The sequence below is a fragment of the Ictidomys tridecemlineatus genome, chromosome 4, assembly GCF_052094955.1.
Source record: "Ictidomys tridecemlineatus isolate mIctTri1 chromosome 4, mIctTri1.hap1, whole genome shotgun sequence".
NCBI lineage: Eukaryota > Metazoa > Chordata > Mammalia > Rodentia > Sciuridae > Ictidomys > Ictidomys tridecemlineatus.
Window position 1 is genome coordinate 111,899,070 of NC_135480.1, and position 22,040 is coordinate 111,921,109.

The window sequence follows — 22,040 nt, forward strand, 5'->3', positions numbered from 1 at the left end:
TCCAGGGCCCAGATGCTATGCATTTTCAGTTTGGTGTCTATTGCAGGCCAATCTGATCACTGGTGGCCCTTTTGAGTAAACCTGCAGGAGGATTAAGAATATAAATAACACTGTTGGGAAGGATTAAAATTGATTATCATTCCAAAATCATGTTAGAGCCAAAGGTGAAATTCCAGAAACTACAGAAACCAATATTTGAGTGGGTAGAAAGGAGTCCGAAATAAGATTATTTTCCTCCTTTTCATTTAAATAGCTTGAGATATTTTATGGCGAATATCCCAGGTATTGTTTCCATATTGAGGGGGAACTAGTGGCAAGCATTTAATGCTCTATAATTTAAAAGCTTAAACACAGAGAGGCAAGGGCTAGACATTTCTGGGGTCATCGGCTGACACTAGTTACATGGAAAGAACTAGGTTCCTTCCCCCAACCCCACACTCTCTTCATTATCTTCACAAGTCCATGAGTCAAGCAGCTCAGGGTTCAGACCATGTGGAAGGCACCCTAATAAAGTTGAACTTCTGAGATAAAAGAGATAATATGCATGAGATGACAGCAAGCAAACATTCCAGTACATCTTTCATTCTATGCAGATGGCAGTGACAAAAATCCATCTGAAATACACCACACTGAAGCACTGACCATCTGAAATACACCACACAGGAAAGATCCAAGCGGCTGCAAGGGCCACGTGACCTCACTCAGTATTTCATTCAAATACTGCTTCCTCCACTTCTCTCCACCCTTAACTCCCTACAGGCTAAATATTCCTTTCTTTCCAGGGGCCCTGCTGACTCACCCCAGCGTAATGTTAAGACAGCCACATGGGAGCCACATGGTTGGAATGGAGAGAAGGCAAAGAGAGACACATTTCTACCCTGAAGCTAGGCTGACATCAGAGAAGATGCAAAAATTCCCAACCATAGTGTGTTTGGCAAGCACAGGAGACAGCTCCCCTCTTCACCTATCAGTCTTCAAAAATGCCTGCACGAAAGCAGAACGCACCCAAATGGCATGGCCCCAACCCAGGACACCTGGAGCTTACAGTCTCAGGCTTTATGTATTCCAAAACTTATGAGAAAAAGGCCCCCCACTCAGTTCTGAAAACCCAAATGTATGTCCCTAATGAGCCAAAAATCCTATTCTTTGAGACACGTATTAATTTTAGAGCCCTAGCTGAAGTTTCCAGAGCTACTAACAAGGTACTTAGGACCCAAAGAGACCAACTTTGAAGGGAGAATGGTTACTCTCCCCAAACCACTAACCTTGTCATCTGAAGCTACTCTGTGATTTGTGCAGACCTACTTAATCTATAATTTTGGCCTCTATTCTCTTCAGCTTTAGCCTTTATTTTTTAAAACTTGGAGCAGTAACTACCAATCCATGCATTCTACTTAAATGTTCACACATTTCTTATTTCTGCTGCTCTGTCCTCCTCACTCTGGCAATGTGATGCATAAACCCTTATCTGTAGCCAAAAAAAGCAGAAAATAAGAATTTACAGAATTTGCTATAAAACTTTAACAACTCCTCAGAGGGAGGTTCTCCCTACTGGCAACCAGACACAATTATAAGATGAATGAAAAGGAAGCTGCCGGAAAAGAAGGAAGAGCTGAACTCTGTCATTGGTCAAGGGTCCTACGCTATTCCTGGAACTCAGAAGGAAACTTAGATATCATCTACTTCAAACTTTTTCTTTTATTGATGGGGTAATGAATCTCTGAGAGTTGACACCAATAGCCTTAGGTCACATGGTTACTAATTCTAGACCCTATGACTCCCCGTCATTTTTTTTTTCTTCTACCCCATTGCTGTTTACTTACTGCCACGGATTGGGAGAGAGAGTATCCTCCAGGTCTTCATGATAAGCAAGCCCTGGTTCATCATTCTTCATAAACACTATTCCTGCCTAGTTCTTAAGAACCATAGAGGGTCAGCCCATCCAAAGATCCAACAAATATGATAGGATTCAATGGACCCACGATGCTATCTGCTTCCACTGCGGGTTATAAGTTTTGAGTAAGAATGGTCACAGACTCTACAGCAGAAGACTTTCCTTCGAACAGAGATTTCCTGTTGTATAGAGGGAATCATAAAACAAGTAATCTGTGATGCCCAACTTCAATTGCCTACCAGCTCTGAAATGTGAGGCTGCTATTCCTATCAATCCAGAAAAAAATGTGAAAATGAACAGTTGATTTCAGTAACTTTTATCTAAAACTCACTGAAAGGAGAACAATGAGTTATGTCATTTGGTGGCTAATACTGCCATCCCAGCCCCACTGGTGTGCCAAACAGGGTAACCAAGAGGGATACAACAAACCCTACTGGCAAAGCCAAGACATAAAATCAAGGGCACAGGCCTATGAATTGAGCCTCTGTGTCTATGATAAAACTGTCTAGCCCAAAAAAGCATGAAGTCCTGAAGCAATACAAAAATACTGCTCGACTTCTAAATGCAAATATATACAGATAGCAGAGACCTAAGGCTTCAAGGAAAGACATACCTAGCCTTGATTTCTTTTATCCCACACAGGTTTCTCCCTCTCCTTTTCACAATGGGTCTCTCCTAATGGCCCCAAACAAACAGACTGCAGCATCCTGGCAATCCCACTGCTGCCCCAAAGTCTCGCCCACACAGGCCCAGAGCAGACAGCCTCGATGCCTCTTCCAGCAACAAACCCAAGAGAGGCTGACAGGGTCGCCAGGCAAACCCAATCTCCAGATCAATGGGCAAGACAGACCAATAGGTGGAGAGCAGAGGAAAAGGGATCAATGCAAGAGGCAGGCAGCCGAAGCCACTCTCCATCTGCCTGGGTCAGGTGGGAAAGGGAGAGACTAGGATGCAAAGCCCTCATCCGCTGCTAATAAATGGCTCTGCCTCATCAGGAAGCCATTAGGAAATTGCAGCCACCACAGCCCAAGCTCCCCGTACTGAACTGTCTGCACGCAGCTGGTAAAAGCGCTCATTATCTCCACCCAGCCCAGACGTACACTGGCTCACTCCACCATGGGGTCCAACCAAGGGAGACAGCTCATTGCAGCCTGAGCTTGAGTGAGGATGGAGAAGGAACTGACAAGGTCCTTGGAGATGGGAAGGTGCAGGGCTCACCCAGGTGTGTGTTCCAAGCTCCCATTGTGAACAGGGGTCCACGTCCTCATTCCCAGTTAGAGAGTAATTTTTTTTTAACATTTATTCTTTAGTTGTAGGTGGACACAATGCCTTTATTTCAGTTTTTATGTGGTGCTGAGGATCGAACCCAGTGCCTCACACATGCTAGGCAAGCGGTTTTTCTCTGAGCCACAACCCCAGTCCAACAGTAATTTTTTTAACTCACAAAGACATATGGACTGAGAGTGGGCATAAGGCTACTTTTGGGGTGATTAAAAGATGCCAAAATTAGTTGTGGGCAACATGGTGCACAACTCTAAATGTACTAAAACCACTGAAACCTACATTTTTTTCAATGGTGTATTTTGTCATGTGAATTTTATCTCAATTTAAATAACAATAAATCTTAAAAGAGAAGGATCTACTGACCCACCAAGTAATGCAATGGGATCTATGTGGTGACTGATGACCATGGATCCTACATTTGGAGTTTCCCTTCTAGTGAGCCAAACAAATGGCACCTAATTACACAAACGATAGATACATGCTCACAACACTCCAATGATGGCTATTGTGGGATGTTTTGCAATGGAGACTAGGGCAGGGGCTGGGTTCCAGAAATACTGAGAGAAGAGCCAGAAAGAGCCTGCTAATGTCTTGGGTGGAAGGGAATAAGGTGACAAGGACAGTGCCAATAATGGGTGGATGGCATTACTGAGAGGGGCGGACAGAGAGAGGATGAAATGGCCCACACCCACCTCTGACACATGGAAGGGTTTGACACAGGAGCTAGGCTATGCTCACTGGGACACTGTGGGAGCAGCTGGGCAAGGTCCACTTCCAGAGGCAGACACCTGGTGTGGGCAGCTTCTGGGACCACTTATGTTGAGGACTCAGAGGAAAGGCCACAGACTAACAGAGACAAACAAAAACCTTGCCCACAAATGATTCCAGCAAAGGCCTCTCCAGCCTCCTTCCAAAGCAACACTTGCATTTTTATAAGGTTCACTGGGAAAAGAAGTATTCTTCAGACTCTGGTTCTTGCTCCCTGGCTGGAGGTTTCTCTCCCAACCCCAGTGAGGTGACAGAGGAGGGACAGACAGAAGGTGAATCTCAAGCAAACAAACATGGGCGCAGGATCCCTGGACGGGAACTGAGGAAGGTGTAGTCACAACACTGTGACGGCAAGGGATCTTTTTGGGAAATTCTTTTCCGAGAGGGATCTGTGAGTTCGGTCCCCTGGAATGCCCTGAAGCAGCTCTGATTGGTTCCCTGGCCCTGACTAAGATTGAGCAGGGCCCCACCCGCAGATGAGTAAACACAGGGAGGAGGAGGGAGGAGGAGCAGGAGGGGCAGGAACCAGAAAAGGCAAGTGCTGACTCTGGTTCAGGGAACAGACAAGATGAAATTCAGGGAAGTGTGCCTGTGTGTGTGTGGATGTGTGTGTGTGTGTGGGTGTGTGGATGTGTGTGTGTGGGGGGGGGTGTCAGAAATCAAGAAATAATTCTCTGGGCCTTACACACCACTCCAGTTGGGATCCAGCCCTGCCTTGGCAGCTGGCTCATTGGTTCTTTATAATATACTGAATTAGTCACTGGATTAGCAAGCACATTTACACACACTGGCGCACAGCTGTTTAAAGACACACGATCCCCTTTTCTAGGTGCCAGATTCTGGCTGTAAATCAACCACTGCAATCAGCAACTGGCAAACCCCAGAAGTACACGGTTCCTATAGATTTCTTTAGTTGCATAGCACTTTAGGAAAAGTCAGCCAGAGTGGAGATGGTCTAACACGCATGTAGGGGACGGGCAGGAGACAGGGCAAAAAAAGACAATACAAAAAGACATATTTTTTGTATCTTATGGAAGATGCCAAACAATTCACCAACCTGGACCTTCACTGTCCCTTTGAGGAGGGCAGCCTGGCTCAGGAAATGACACCTGGGGAAAGGGGAGCCCCTTTCTGTGTTACCAGTCTATAGTTTCCCTTTTAAAACTTCCATGCACAGGTGACCTCTCAGGAAAGAAAGGATGCCAAGGAAGAGAGGAGGACTTCAGCAATAAAAATAATTCGGGGTCCTGACAACCATTCTAAGAAGCTGCCACCGCAATGAAGAGGCCAGCATAATGCCTGAAAATAACGCTTCAGAGTTGGAAACTGACCCAACCCCAAGCTCAGGCATGGTAAGTATGCGTGAGAGGGATTGGAAAATAATATAACTGGCCGCAGGGACTGTTCTGGCCCACTTGGTTATGGGGGTGTCAAGTGGAAAATTTTCTGTAACCAGGTTAACAGTAACCACAGTTTTAACAACCACTGAAGTAATAACAGCGTCAGCAGCAATGAACATTTGTACAGAACTTGGTAGCCTGAGAGATAATGATGATACCGTTGGTTGAGACCCTGTGGCAGTGAAAAAGGATTTTACAGGAATTATTTCTAATCCTTGAAAAAGTCCTGAAAGCTCTTTATTATTATCTCCATTTAAGGATAAGTAAAGCAAAGCTTAGAAAAGTTAAATAATTTTGAGGACAAATTAGTAAGCAGTAAGTCTGAATTCAAACCCAGGGCTGTGTTACCAGCCTCAAGTGAGGAATATTATTATAATCAACATCATAAAAGTGAGGTGGGGTGGTTCAGGGACAAAGATAATTTACGATTAAAAAAAAAAAACATAAGTGTAAATCTTTTGACTTGGAGATCTCAACTACCAAATGGGAAAAACAGAATTTCTCTATACAGTAAGATTATGGTTTAAAAAAAAAAAAAAACCTGTTGCATAAATAAATCTACCTGAGAAATTAAGGCAAGAACCAAGTACCAATTACTAAATGAGATGAATTACACTTAGACTCTTTTGGAATAGGAATTTGGGGAAGATTCACAAATATTGTGACTAGCTTGTGTAGGAAGAGACTTGTGTGTATCTTGTACCAGTTTTTGGAAATTCAAATATTATCTCCCCAGAATTGGTTGGCCTATAAAAGCATTGAAAATACTATTTTCTTACAAAGCAAGGCATCTAAGGGCAACTGGAGATTTGCTTCATCTTTGTTCACTGCTCACTGCCTATGCCATACCAGAGGCAGAACATGCCAGGCAAAGCCCTATGAGTCCAGGACAAGTCATTAGAGTCCCATCTCATTCAAAACTAAGCCACTGTTTGTCCACCTAGCACCCAAAATCCTGTGGAGACTTTTCAGCCAGCATGAAATTTCAAAGTTCTTCCATCAACCCACCCATCACACAAGAGTACGGACGAAGGTAGAAAAACCACAAGGGTCCCCTAAGTGAAGCCTTCATAAACCCAGAAATAGGTGCTTTATTATTAAAAAAAAAAAATCTCTGTTGAATCTGAGGTCAACTCCAGGTCCACCACGTAGATGTTGATTCATTCCATGTGCGTGTTTATTTTTCTACAAACATTCCTGCTGCATCAAGTGGCCTCAAGGCCTAGACTTGTGTCTATGAATGTCCCCTCCCTGGAAAATTCTCAAGCATGGGTGGAGCCCTCACTTCATTCTCCGACGTCCTAATCTGGAAATGGGGGGCCAAAGGACCAATGCTACATGCAAGTTTAGTAAATTTAGTAAGCAACCTTTCTTTGTCCATCTCGGACTTGAAAATGCACCGTGGAAATTATGTGAACTGTGGGGGATTTTCCCCCTTTCCCTCTACTGCACATCTCTATGGTAAATATTTATAGATAAGCTGAATATTTTCTTCCTAACTCTAATGATAATGAGGAGCCTAAAAGAGAACATACTGCCCAGAACATACTGCCTCTTAAAAAGAATGTTATCAAGTTTTCTCTCAGAATAGGTTGTAAGTAAGCAGGACTTTATAATTAGGAAAAATCTAAGTCCAAATGTGTAACTAAAAATGTATGACCCTGAGCAAGTTATCTGAACCTTTCTGAAATCAGTTTTTACCTACAAAAATGAGGATTAAAACACCAACATTATAGGATTATTTAAAGAATGTGATTATTTCTGTAAAGCACCTGACACATAGTCGGTGCTCTATAAATACTAACTTTTCTTATTCCTCATACCTGCAACACAGCAATGTATACAGACCAAAAAAAAGCACCCAATAGTTTTGAAGAACATTTGATTTCCATTAGGACGCAGGGAAGGTGTAAGATTGAACTCTTAATCTATGTGAAATCAAGGATGCATTTCCTGTACACATGTGCATGATTCACCCTGGGGAGTTCTTATGTATACAGCATCACCACTCTGTATCCTATCTCCCACTAATTTAATAACACTCTTTGTATCGCCAACAACTCCGGAGCACTTTTGAAATGTGAATTTATTATCTTTCTCACTCTCTCCCAAAGAAAGGCTGCTCACTCACTGGAAGTAACCTCTTTCAAGAAGAATACAGAGTGCAGAAATCATCTGGTATCTCGGAGTGAAAACAGACTCAGGTATCCTGATTCTTTCTCCAGACAACAGAGGGACATGGGATGACTACCCATGCAGACCTGTCCAGTCAATAGCATAGAAAATGTTCAATGGCAAGATCAAGTACCCTAGGTCTGACCCAAAGCTGTTCCAAATGGAGGGCACTCAATCAGGAGCCTGACCTCCAGTTTAAAAAGGAGACATACTTTGTGGCCACTCTAGGGTTTACTTTACAAGTGCTAAAATTTTCCTGGCAAGTATTAAAAAAGTGCCAGATTTTTTTTTTTTAAAAAAAGCCAAAATTAAAACTCTTCTTTGTATTTTTGCTACAATCAGATGTACTACCCTCTATTTCCCATGGCTACCTCCTCTTTCCCAATAATCCAGAGGCACCCAAGGATACCACTGGTTACCTACGATTTATACCCACTTGCAAGGAAACAGCAACATGCCAAGCAATAATTCCCAGCTAACAACCTGTCATTTGGTTCTGGAATGCTCTGGCTTCCCACATGACCAAAACAAGATAGGGGTGGGAAGGAAGCTTACTTTTATTGCTAAGAACATAAGAGCAACACATTGTGTTAGGGAGATAATCCAATATAATTTTGCTAAATATGTATTTACACACTTATACATATAAATATATATTTATACATTATATATATATATATATATTTATACATTGTATTAAATTATATTAGCCTAGTTGTATCAGATTTACCTTCCTAACACAATGTGTTTATATATATATATAGATAGGTAGATACAGATATATAGAGATAGAGATAGAGATAGAGATAGAGATAGATGTTATATGTTCATACCTAGTGCCATAGTTTTGTTAGTTTCCATTTGACACAGAAGACACTTACTAACAAAGGAAAAATAAATAAATCACTCATCTAAGATACCATTAATGCCTCTTAGACCCAGTTCTTTCCTATAACATGCACTGTGAGATGCAAAGATTTCTGCTTTTTATTTTATTTTTCCTAAAGCACTCCTCCAGCTACCTGAAGTTGCTGCTACTCATTAAAAAGAAGATCCATTTTAATGGATCTTCTTTGCTAAAAAGGGTAAACTAACACAGAAGACCCAAACAATGTGCCTCATAGTTGAATATAGAGAGAGATTGAACAGGAATTATTTTCAAATCTCTTTAAATTAAATATATGTATATATATATTTTTTTTTTTCAAGTCCACGGTCAACTTTTCCCAAACGGAAACTACATATTTATCTAGCAGTCTGTGGGGTAGCTCACATTCTTTATTTGGTGGGAGGACTGTGTGTCTCTGTATGTCTATGTGGTACTAGGAATTGAACCTGAGGGTACCCTACCACTGAGCTACATCCCCTACCCTTTTTAATTTTTTATTTTGAGACAGGGTCTCGCTAAGTTACCCAGGCTGGCCTTGAATGTGCAATCCTCTCTGCCTTGGCCTCTGGAGTCACTGGGATTACAAATGTGCATCACCATGCTCATCTTCCTGTTCCTTCTTGAAAAGGAACTATCTTGCCATTTTATAGTGGATATCAATGCAACCTGTCTGTATCCTATGTGACTGGGATCCATGCAACCTGCTCAAAGGCTCAATAGTCAGCCAACTGCATGGGATTCCTTTAGTACATGTAAAGTATGCAGAGGAAATCTACCTCTACCAAGGAGAAGAGGATGTCTTGCCTTGACTTCATACTACCGTTTATTGCTATTAATGTTTAAGTGAATGTACTCAATAAAACAAAGAAATATTTGAAATGGTTGTGTCTGGATGCAAATGTCAGGGCATTCAGTGAACTGTGGCTTCATCTTCTAACTTTGCAACTTTTTTTATGCAACCTTGGGGGAACAACTTGGCATCCCTGCTGCGCATTTCCTTGTTTGTAAAATGTGGGTAACTTGAGAGATTACTATGAGCTCAAATGTGGTAAAGGCACAAGTCAAACACTACCTACCAGAGTATAACCGAGTATTAAGATGGATTGGTAAACAATATGCATAACAGATCCTAGTATTTCACCCCAATTCAACAAACATCCAAATACCTCTGAGAATTCTGAAGTCAGCAGATGCTCAATTTTAGAACTGGCTTCAGCTGGGTTTGAATCTAAACTCTTCTACTCCACAGCTTAGTGACTTTGGGCAAATTGTTTAACTTTTTTCTTTATCTGAAAAATGGGAATTATCTTTTATATCATGTATTAGAGTAAAAAGTAACTTGGCACAAAGTTAGCATCCGATATCTAATAGAAAACAAAAGACAACATGAAAAGTAATGACGAATAGAAATGAGCATCAGTAAATAAACTCTACCCTATGGTCGTCGGCAGTTTTCCTTGTTGTTTCCCAAAAAGACAGGCTCGCTGAATTTAGGTCCTTGCTTCTCAAAGAAAAGGTAACTGTGACAGATTCTGCTCAAAATGTAGAAATAACATCAATAAAGTGAGATTTCAGACAGCAACAGTGTGCAGGCAAAATATACTTCCACTGCCACAAGAGCAGCTTTTGAAAAGCAAGGAGGCCTATGCCGACCACACCCAAAACACAGTTAGTTGTAGCTTCCTGGAAGGCTGGGGAGCCAAAGCAGGTGCTATCTTGTCTATCCCTGACCCTACCTTGCAGTCTGTGCTGCTCAAGGGTCAGCCGGTTACTGCCGAGGCACTATCTTATGAACAGCCCAGCAAGCAGGCCTGGGCCCTTCCCTCTGCAAACAGTCAGCAGGGCCTTGACTCATTGGATTTGTCAGGAAGAGGTGCTGAGGTGGCTCACAGCAGCATGCATTCCTGATGCAGGAGGGGACTGTTTCTCAACAGAGCCCGAGCAACAAGAAGGGGCAGCTTGGATGAAATAAGCTCATTACTCAGACCATGTGCTCAGGCCTGAGGGCACAACTGGGGATGGCCACTTCACCTACAGGGCCCCTAACCTACATGTCCTTCCTCCAGCTCCGACCCCACACGGGAGCTGCTTTCTGCTGCCACTGTAGCAAAGGCTTACAGAGAAACAAAGCTGTGACACATTGCAAGACCAGGAGGAAGGCATGACGCTTGATCCAGTGTCACTTCAAGACAATGTGCCTCAGTTTCTCCAACAGTGAACAAGAACAGCATCAATTCCTAAAACCCCTCTCTTCAGAAGTTGCCCTTTACAGAAGCACCCCCAGTTCCCCAAATGACTTGAGTTGTTATCGGCAGAACTTAGTGAACTGCCCACTTCTTGAATGACAGTCAGTACTCTTTGCAAGCTTTGATTATTTTAAATGTTACCTAAAGTAACAGTGTTAGGAGACACCTTACAGGTCATCTTCTCAAAGTAATTTATTTGACTAAGAAGGAAATGAGTACTAGGAAAAAAAAAATGAAATGATTTTCCCAAAATCACACAGAAAGGTGTAAAGTCATCATGGCCAGAATTCAAGTCTCCTGACCCTCCAGCTGGTGCTGGATTCCCAGAGTAGACCCTCTATTCATTTTATATACAATATTTATCTTCTACCTTGCTGATAGGTCTTCCTCATCATATGTGATTCTTTCACTGCATTCTGTGCATTTAATTAGTATCTCAATGATGCAAAACAACTTATGCATAATGTATAGAATTAACTAAAATTTTAGGCAAGAAATATCAAATAGGGAAAATATATACATATTAGAGTATAAAAGTATATCACATGAAATTTTTTTTGCTGAAAATCCCCTGTGATGAATTTCCAAAAAGGTATTTTCAAACTGTACTCAACAATACATTTTTATTCTGAACGTGATTGATAATAATGAGTTACCCTTCCACAAAACTGTAATTACACAAAAATAACATTAATTAAAATTCAACAGAAAAAAAAAGAACAGGTATAGTACCTTTCACATAGTGGGAGTTAGTTCCTAAAGAATTCAAAAAAATATATATGTATCTACAAACACCCAGTTTAATAGATACTTTGCCTGACCTAGATTATTTTCCATTTGTACCTTGACAATATGTACCTGCTTGATTCTGTCATGTTCTCTGAGGTTTAACGCTTTTCTGATAAACTGAGATAGAGGTTTTAACAACTAACAGTATGAGTGGGAGGGAAAGTAATGCCAAAAAAAAAAAAAATCTCTCACAAGCCCATTCAATAACACTGCTCTGTCCTTAAAAATCTCTCCACTTTCAAAGGCAAAAACCATCCTGAGATTGCACATGTTGTCACTTAAGTGGTCCTGGCTCTGCACCTTATTCCCTCTTCTTTTTCTATAACCAAGACTTTACCATCTTGTCTACGAGAGCCTTTCTTTTGTTCTAAACCTGCAGCCTTCTCGTGTTATTTTCTGTGTTGAAAATTACCCTTTCCCTGTTCTTACACCTCCTTCAAATGCTTCAAAATGTCCATGTTCTCCCTGATGCTGGTCCGTAAAACTGTCTTACTCCAGAACTGATAAAAGAGAGGGCCCAACAGGCACAGAAACTAGGAATAACTCTTGATCCATGCATATCTTCATCAATCCAAACCCTGGTCCTCCTGTGCTATTAGGGATGGGAGTCCCTGGAACACACAGATAAGATCACTGGAGTCACCCTGGCGAGTCATACACCCTGATGGATTTAGAGTATTCAGAAACACCCCAAAAGCAAAAACAGCAGACCCAAGATTGCCCACTGTGCCACCTGAGACTGAGATTTGTAGTCAAGTACAATGCTTGGTCCAGATGGGGAGTTTTCTAAAAGTCTAGGAAACACAACTCAAATTCTTTCCTTTTAAAAATTATTTATTATTGTCTGTTCATTCTTTCATTAGTTCTTTCTCCCCGTTTCTTATTCTTTTCCTGCCCTCCTTCTTCCTTCTTTCTTTCTTTCTTTTTTTTTTTTTGTAGCCAAAAAAGATGTTGCAATTGAACCCATCATTCCCCTCCTCCTCTCCTGGTGAACCAAGGCCTTGTTTACTTTTGTTTTTGTTTTCAATCACTTTAATGGTATTTTTTTTAAGACATTTTTTTTTGCCCCTTTTTATCTCAGCAGTAAAACTTCTCATCTTGTACAAACATTAAACAAAACAAAAATTTTAATTGTCTTCACTTATGTAATGATGACATTTCCCAACTCAAAAGATCATCCCCCTCATGTATACACACACACACACACACACACTTGCATACACACACACACACACACACACACACACACACACACACACACACATGCATACTCTACATGCAAAGTTTATGGCTGTTCTGCAGAACCTTGCAAAGCAAAAGTTAACAGCTTATCACAGCTACCAGGAGCTATCAAAAGGTTTCAAATGCTTGATGTGAACTTGTTTGAGGTTGATTTTGACTTGTTTCTCAGGCGCTGAGAAATATTATATTATGTGTCAAAAACAAATTTTAAAATACAGCTGAAAGTTGGGGGAAACCACAATGAACTTAAATTGCTTCAAATTTTTAATCTGGTCTTGTTTACTTACTTTGCATGGTTTAAACCCCCAGATTAGCAACTTAGAGAAGACATTCTAAAGAGTAGTATGATCCAAATTTAGTGTCTAAATCGAGTGACCCTTGTCTGCTGGAAGAGTCCTAGTTTTCAGTCTTTATAATAACACTGGTATTATAAAGAGTGCTCATTTATACTCTCAAGAATGCTCTAGTTTGGATGATAAATTATAAAATCCTCCTATCTAAATACCATCAGGTTCTGAAATCCAACAGCCTGAACGTCCCCAATCCTAAAAACACTCTCTAGGTACATATTTTACAACTCTCAGAGACAGAACTGAATGTTATAGAAAATCACAACTGAAAAAAGTTATATAGAAGCAGTTAAGAATCCACATTTGGAGCATCAAGTTTCAGGCTAAAACCCTAAATTATCAACTGAGAAGAACCTGAAAATCTAACAAAGTTGAACAAATAATAAATATTTATGGCTTGCACAGCAATATTTTGAGTGTATCTGTAAGCATGGTTCTCTTCCAATGAAATAAGACCTACCACAACCTACACTATATACCAATTACTTTCTGCATAGAGACAATAAACTATATAATTAAAAAGAAAAATGTAACACCAATAGGGCTTCAGAAAAGCAGTCAACTAGAAATTGATGCAATTTGGAAAACATCCGCTGAAGTTTTCAACAAAGATATTTTCAACCCAATTGAAAAAAAGGTAGGTAAAAACACGACAGGTTAAAAATCACAGATTTGGGATCAGACTTGACATTTCTACCCCTGAATTACTGCAAACTCAGATAAATCCTATCAGAGATTCTGAGCAGAGAAATGGGACCAAAGTGTCATTATGGAGCTGCTATATAAAACGTGGGGACGATTGTTCATATACAAATTCCTCTCTGTGTTGACCATGTGGATGCAAGGATGCTAAGTAATTGGAATCACACCCCCCATAATGTGGTGACAGAAGAACCAATACCTTAGCTATAGATAAGAAGCCAGGGAATTTGGTTCGTCATAAGCCATGCACTGTGAATGGCTGGCAGGTCTGCAGGTAGAATCTGGGGACTTCTCTTCCTAAGAAAGGAACACCTTGACAACTCCAAACCACATGCACTGACACTCAAAATGGACTTTAAAAAATTATCTTAGGGGGGAAATGAAATCTATTTGCTGTTTGGACAGCAAATTCAACTCCCACTGCCTCTTTCTGAGCAGGGAAATTAAACTTCAGCTATCTTAAGAAAATGAAGCGTGTGCTGGTTTCATCATTCAATTGTGAGCAAACCAGCATGGCCCATAGAGGAGGAAAAAATGGGCAGAATCTGGAGGGTGAGGGAAAGATTGATCTTGCAAACGAACATAACCACCTTCCCACCTGCAAGCCAGACAAGGACATCTGGAAGACATTGAAAACACAAGAACCCTAGTTCTCTCCTCAACCATCTGAGGTCAGTGTTGCTGGAACATTTAATTATCTTCCTGAAGCAACACATCTGGATGGCCAGGCCTGGGGACACCCTTTCCCCAAGCAGTCTGGAGCACTCAGGTAACAATGAAGCCACCTGACTGCAGAGATGGCAGAGAAACCCTTGTACTCCCTGAAACCCCAAACCACCTGAACCCCCAAAGCACCAACTTGCACTGCCTTCTCATAACACCCATGTTTTAATTTCCAGAGTTCCTGAGAATAAGGTGGCACTTTTACTTTAGGAACAAAATGCCTACAACACTTCATCAGTTTGTAAGTTTCTAAAGTATGGCCTTACACAAAATATGCACCTCTCTGAATATCATTTTCTTCATCTGAAAAAAAGAGCAGAAAATAATATCTCCCTCATCCCAAAGTAAATGTGAAGCATAACAGTGACTCTGGAAAGGCAAGAATCCAACTTCAAGGCAAGCTCAGAGAAGGGTACCATAGCCGCGGGTTATTCTTTCTGCAAACAGAGATGTCTATATACTGCCACTGCTGCCACTGGAGAGTAACCTTCCATATTCTTTGAAACTTGGAGACTCTCTTTCCTGGAAAATCCTGACCTACACTAACCAGCCCTGTTTTGCAGAGGTTTTGCAGGGATGGTGATGGAGGCCAGAGCCAGCCAGGCTTTAGGAAGTTGACCATGGGCTGCTTTGTCTACTAGAGGGAGTCAATGTTCCTCCAGGGTGGTCTGGCCTCTTTAAGGGGAAAAAAAATGTTACACAGACAAAAAAAAAAAAAAAATACCCGCAACACAAACCAACCAAAAATGCCAGGAATGCAAGCTCTGCCAACCAAATAAATAAATAAAATGTGAGATGTTTTATAATAACTGGACATGCTGCATTTCTCAACCCTGTATAATGGAAAAACTCCACTTTTCTACCAATTCTGTCCTCCTTGACCCCAAACTTGGTGAACTTCCTGCTTTGAGGCAACACTGACACCTCCATCTCCCAAAGTAACTGACCAGCCCCTGGACCTCTAATTGTGACAACTAGACCTGGAGACACTCTAGAAGTTACCTGCTCACCGTGTTTGCTCTCTGGAGCACAGAAGCTTCATTGGCATGAGATCTCAGCAATAAAGTAGGCAATAAAGTCTTCTTTAACATTACTCTCTTTGCCTCTCAAATAATAATATATTGAAAGAGGTATATAATACATTCTATACCAGTGGAGGTCATTTTTTTGTTAATCTGCTGTCTAGTTAAAAAGAATCTATTACAAGTCAGACACTGCTAAGTTTTGCATATATTCATTGTTTTAAACCTCATGTCAACCCTATGAAATAGAATGATTATTACACTCATTTTACACGTGCAGGAGCTGAAGCACAGAGAGATTAAGTAATTACCGAAAGTCACACAGCCCCTAAGTGGATGAGGTGGGATTCACACCCAGACAGACTGGCTCCAGAGTCCCTGCTCTGAACTACTAGGTTCTTTCATCACTAATGGAGTGTGGTCAGTGGGGACCTGGGAGCAAAGCGCTCAAGTAATCCTAATAGCCCTGGTAGCTCTGCTCTTCTGTCTACACTGATGAAGATACAAAGACTGTCCATACTGGGAAAGGACAAAGCTTCTTCCTACCTCTTAGAACAATAAAAGCCTCCCCACTGGACAGATACTCTCTTTCCTGTGTAGAAAAGGCATTGGGGCTGGTCCTTTCATTCCTATAAATGGGCAAAAATCCAGAATTAGAACTCTTATCTGGAACTAGGCTCACCTCACTAAGAAGGTGGAGTGGAATGGGGAAGGAGAGGAAAAATTAAGTGGCTTGGGAATGTGTTTGCTTTGGCACACAGTCTTGGTGTCCTCAACCCCTTCTCAGCGGACTGCACACCAAGAAAGAACCAGGAACAACTCAATGGCTATGTTTGGTTTTAGCCTATTTAAGACCTGAGAATGGTGCAATTCAACAGTATATCCTACTTTACACTTATGAGGGGAACTTAAAGCCAATGTTATTTCAAAGTGTATGTTAATTTGGTACTTAACATAGTCAAAAAAAAAAAAAAAGGAGGTAAATATTCTAGGCCTTTTGACTCCTGTTCAGATACCCTGCCTCCCTATTGCCAATCTTGGGCTCTCATAGATTTGGTAATGGGCAGAAAGGAAATTCTGGCTTAATCACTGAAGCCAGAAAAGATCCCACACTAGTGGTCCCCACACATAAGAAGTGGAGCAACCCAAAGAAACCATTCTGACAAATATTTAAGTCACAGCTGTGGACACAAAGTCATGCTGTGAGCAGTTAAACTTTAAACACATGTTCTATATGGTCTGATGGGCAAGGAAAACCTCCACTCAGTCAATGTCTTGTCCTTGCACTGACAAAAGCAGGCAGCCCTGGTCAAGTTTCGTTCATCTTTGCACCTGCAAGTTTAGGTCTTAATGGAAGCTTCTTGTTAAGCTCTTCAATGGTAACTTATAATATTAGTCATGATAATGTACACTAAGAAGTTGGAAACTGGGATTAATTTTGCTTTGCCTACTGGCTTTCTGAATATCATTACACAAGTTACTTACCTTTTTTGAGCCTCTATTTCCCTCTCTAAGACATGGACATAATATTTATATATAAGCAATTAAAGTCCAGGGGAAAAGTTAGATAAAAATTAGTTATTATATTCTATATTTATTTTCAAGTTTCTTTATTTAGTTTCCCCAAGAAAGTGCTAGAAATCAAACCTTAATATAATAAAGTCAGAAGACTGCCAGATTTCTTTGACCAGTTAAAATTTTGTTGTAAAGTGACTTACACAGCCTACTCTCTGGCAAGAAATCCATTGTAAAGGTGCTTACTATAATGGATGTTGACTGTAGCGATAGCCTTTACTGTCCCCATTTTACAGATGGGGAAGTTAAATAAAGTTACTTATACAGCATTCACATTATCTAAAATAATTGTACCATGTACTTTAAATCTCTAAGATTCAGTATTAAATTACCAAAAAACATGCTTCAGCTGTTTACTGTGATCTAAAACATGTGTTTGCAGGGGCCCTTGTTCATTACCAGCACGAAAGGTCCATTGTAGGTATGTGAACTGACATAGCTACATGACATTTCCCAGATGACCAAATCTGTCTCTTCTCCATAAACACACATAACAACACATATAAACAAGTCATTCTTAAGGAAAGGACCTATTAGTTCAGTTTATGTCTTTGTTGTGAACTATCTTTCTACTTCTATATATGGTTTGGATCAATTGTGACAAACCAAACTTACTCTGGCTTCCCTGACCCCCCTCCCCAAATGCAACCATTATAAAGCATCATTTCTGAATTGTAACTCTAAGTCTGCAATGTCTCCTTGGCTATAGTGGTTTTCAGTATTCTGACCATCATCCTGGTGACAAGAAACAAGATTAACCTTCCTGATGCAAAGCAATCCTGGGGTTGAATGTTAGGGGACCTGACTTAAATGTCTTTATTAAAGATCTGAAAGATCTTAAATGACAGAACATCAGCTTAGCTTGTGTTGAAAATTTAGGCAGATTAAGAAAGAGTTAAAATAAGCAACTAATTATGGTAGAGGCAAAGAGAAGCAGGCGATATCAACTAAACTTATTGATAATCGGACATAACAGAGGTGCATGATACTATGATTATTTTCCAGAATGTATTACCTCCTCCCTATATCTTTCACCTCTATGACACTAATCTTTAAGGATAGCTGGCAGTTCCCCATCCTAAAAGAAAGCATATTCCCTCTCAAACTGCATTAGTTCCAGGAATCCTGTACAGTTAGATTCCATCTGCTCAGCACCAGAATTTGTGTCTAAGACATAAATGATACTTCTTTTCTACCCCTGTCTTCTTTAAAACTTTACAAATCAAAGAATTAGACAACACCATGGACCAAAGTCACAAGTCCCATCTCTTGTTGGGATACTTTTCTTCTTCTAAGATCTTTCTTTGGTCTTGAGCACAAATTCACAGCAGAAGAGAGACATGAGTAAAGTTAGTAACCTGTGTAAATAGGATTGGACTTTTCCAAAGAGGATACTTTCAGTTCTCCTCCCGCCTCCTAGCCCTCAACCTAGAAAACAGGAGCTAGACAGCACAGGGACATGTGACAAGGGAGCTCAGGAAGGCAAGACATTATTTGAAAATATGCTCTAAGGCCAGCCCGTTAGACACCCTGCCAGCTTTTACTGCCTAGGGCGCTCCAACCAGCTTCAATTCTGGGCGACGAAGAGTCTGGGGATGATGCCCTCCGAGGTGGTGTCTAAGCCCTCGATTACCATAAGGAATAAATACCAAAGGGCTTTCGCTTATATGGGGGGGGGGGCGGGAGAATGTGGACGCTGGAAATTCTCTAAGCGTTTTTCCCACTACTCACAAAAACGCAGCTATGAAAATAAATACCACCACCCAAATCAAGGGTCTTGGGCCACCAACAGCCTTCCTCCTCTATTCTCCCTCTCTCCAGCTGCCAATAGCATCCCCTGCTCCGGCAGAAACGCACGGCCCCGAAGGGAGTATTGAAGAAGCACAGAAGTGGAGGAGACCCCCGAAGCTGGGTGGGGGCCTCGGCAGTCACCACTCACCAGGGGAGGGGAAAAGCTCCAGATCGACTTTTTCTGTCTTGATGATGGTTAGAGTCGGTTTGAGATCGACGGCCGCCTTCATGGTGCCAGGAGTGGGGGACAGACGGGATGATAGCAAGTTTGCTGCTACTGTTGTTGTTTTTCTTTTTAATAGGGATTCTTAACAGGGGAAAGGGGATGGGGGAAATCCGACTTTCTTCCCCCAAACACTCAAATTCCCGCTGACTTTCCCCCGCGCCTGGACGGTGCGCGCCCGGCACAGTCTCCCGGGAAGTTGGCACTTTGCGGAAAAGTGAGTGCTTTAGGGTCCCAGCCTCGCCTCGCCCTCTCCCTCCTTCGCGTCCCTAGCCCGGCTCCCTCCTCTCCGCCCGCGCCGGCGCTGCTACAGTTCGCTCTCTCCAGCCGCGATCTCCCCCCCACTCTCCCTACAGCGCTCTCCCCTCCTCTTTAGGGCGTTCCTGCAGCTCAGAGCCCCAGCGTCCGCCCGCCCGGGCCAAGGAGAACCAAGCGGGAGGGAGCCAGGGGCGGGGCACCGAGGGAGGGGGCGGCGCCGGGCCGGAACCCGCGGCCAATCGGCGCCAGAAGCCCAAAGTGAAAGGAAGCGCGGGCGCGCGGCGCGCAGGGCCCAGCCACCCAGCAGCTAAGCGCGCAGTGCACGGGCCGCGGAACCCACGGTCGGAGGGAAGACGTATCCAGGAGCAGTGGCTGCTTCGACCGTTTTGGGGAAAGTCGGTCTGATTCTCCACGCATTCTTGAGAGCTTGGTCACCCGCTGCTAACCCCCTCCTGGTAGCAGCATAGTTTTCCAAGTGCGTGTACATCATTCATTCACCAAGACTGACACACAGGACGTGAGGCATGTGGATGAAGGGGCGAGCGTGCGGGCAGGCGCAGGAGATTCATGAACTGGTGTCCTCAGTGGGTTTTCTCAATATTGGACTCCAGCCGGATCATGAGTCAGGAACCAGGCCTGTTTCCAAAGGGGAGCCTTTAGCTTTTCAGAGCCCACCCGTGGAATGGTAAATGATAGGGACAGCGTCACTAAACAGAAATCTTGCTTCACTGGCCTTGGGCAGAACCAAGCCTAAATTAAACCCCAACATGCAGACCCAAATGAACCTGTATTTGTGGGGGAGTACATAGTAGGGGGCCCAAACTGGAACCCAGTCTTGGTCTTCCTGAAACATTCAATTTTACCTACACAGTAGGCGGGTAGAAGTGGAAGCTGTAGTTTCTTTCTAATTATTCTGTTCCTCTGATTATGTCACCGTTGGCTAAAGTTTTGTCTTTCCTTTCACAGATTCCCTTCTATTAGATAAAAAGGACAGCCCTCCCACCACCGCCAAAAAAGTGATAATGCAGAGACTCTGGTTTGAATTTCTGGAGTGTATCATTTGCAGCCATGACAGAATCACAATGCACAGCCCCTGTTAGGTTTGACAACTCCCAGCCCCTCAGATAACACAATATTAACCTGAATAATTCACAGTTTGCCACTGATAATTACTTATTATAAATGGAGATAGTTGATCCTAATTAGCAAAACAACCAGTACATAGAAGCATATAACATAGCTGGAGCCAAACATTGATATCCACCTTTGATTAATTAGAAGATTAAACATAAAGCTCCCTAAAAACCTCTGCAAAAGATATTTTTAATCCTGTTTCCTAATTTCTAAACATATGTTGAGCTCTCACCATTTGCCTTTAACTGTAACCTCTAACTCTGGTAAATTTTAACATACCTGCTTACCTGCATCTAAAACCAGTTTTGTCTCCTTGGAGCATTGGTAACTTGCAGGTTTCCCACAGCAAATAAGGGAAGGAGCCAGGAATAGAAAGCAAATCTCTGGCTCTTGGTCCAACCTCCAGATTATACTTCTTTCTTCAGTGACCAGAGGAAAAGGGTTGAATGTGATCATCCTAATTTTTGAAAGAACAAAGACTGTTGGAATCCAGCTGTGTTTCCAGTAGGTATGAGAAAACAATGCTGGCCTCCAGATGACAAGAACAGACACTTCTGATCCTGGGAAAAGCTTAGGGAAACAGCTGATGAATGGATTGTACATTCACACACCCAAATGAGCAACAAAGAAAACGATCTCAAACCAGTCCAGCCTTATTGACTGGAACATTAGTATATGGACTGAGCAAATAAAGAGTTGTTTTGGTAATTTGTTTGGTTGGTGCTGTCCTAAGAAAATGCTATTCTTTTAAAATCCAAGTGGGAGTACTTCTCTATTTGCAAATTCAGCTTCTCTGAACAGCTCCTTTCTTTCTTCCTTCCCCAGTTTGCTCCTGCACTTTCTTCCCTAAGTTAGCTTAAACACAATTCCTAACCCCCACCAATGTGAGACTCTAAAAAGCCTGCTCTGATTCAACTGTAAACACTTTTCATTCTAGCAATGAGAAAATGTATTCCTTCCAGTTCTTTGACAATGACAAATCAACTAGTCAATCATCCTGTTTCTATCCTAGTCCCTAAACACAGAAGCTTAAAATGTTTGAGTCCAAATCAGAGAATGAGGTTGAGCAAATGAGAGAGCCAGGGGCCACAAAAGACCTCCAGGAAAGTTTCTTCTACATGAAGCTTCATGTTATCTTGGATCTTGCTGCACTTTCCTTAGGATAAGAATCACTAATAAAGTCAGGTTAAAATATTTTTATATATTTGACACAATCCAATCAAGGTCTGTGTCATGCTTGATTAATCAATTTTGATATATGAAAATGTTTATTCTCTTTAGGACACAAGTTGATTTTTTTAAATGTTCTTATGGAATTAAAATGACATTTTCATCTTATCGTAATAAAAATAATGCACAGCCCAGTGCCTAAATATATGTTGAACTTTTTTTTTTTCTCACTATGGACTTCTACTCTGCCACCAATTCTTCCTAATTCACAGATTGAGTTTGATATGCTATGGCTTGAGAAGATGGATTAAAAGATGTCAGCAACTCTGCCCTCTTGACAAAGCAGAACTCTATTCCCAACACCCATGTCCAGTGAGGTTCACACGTGCTTCAGTTTCCCCACCA

The 22,040-nt window shown here is 41.8% G+C and overlaps 1 protein-coding gene and 1 long non-coding RNA gene across 6 annotated transcripts in view; one reads left to right on the forward strand and one right to left on the reverse strand.

Moving 5' to 3' along the window:
- Window positions 1-22,040, reverse strand: part of Ets1 (ETS proto-oncogene 1, transcription factor) — a 130,162-nt gene that overhangs the window by 45,599 nt on the left and 62,523 nt on the right. Inside the window, exon 1 of one of the 5 annotated variants that reach the window (XM_040285542.2) lies at window positions 18,999-19,417. The exons of 3 other annotated variants lie outside the window; for them this stretch is intronic. In XM_040285542.2, the coding sequence (XP_040141476.2) occupies window positions 18,999-19,080 (82 nt within the window). In that variant the 5' untranslated portion in view covers window positions 19,081-19,417. Of the gene's footprint in view, window positions 1-18,998; window positions 19,418-22,040 lie in introns of those variants that run through there. One more of the 5 variants, XM_005330746.4, reaches the window with a different exon arrangement.
- On the forward strand, window positions 19,578-21,173 carry LOC144377228 (uncharacterized). The gene is made up of 2 exons (XR_013437993.1): window positions 19,578-19,806; window positions 20,298-21,173. It is a non-coding gene; the product is annotated as an uncharacterized LOC144377228 (long non-coding RNA).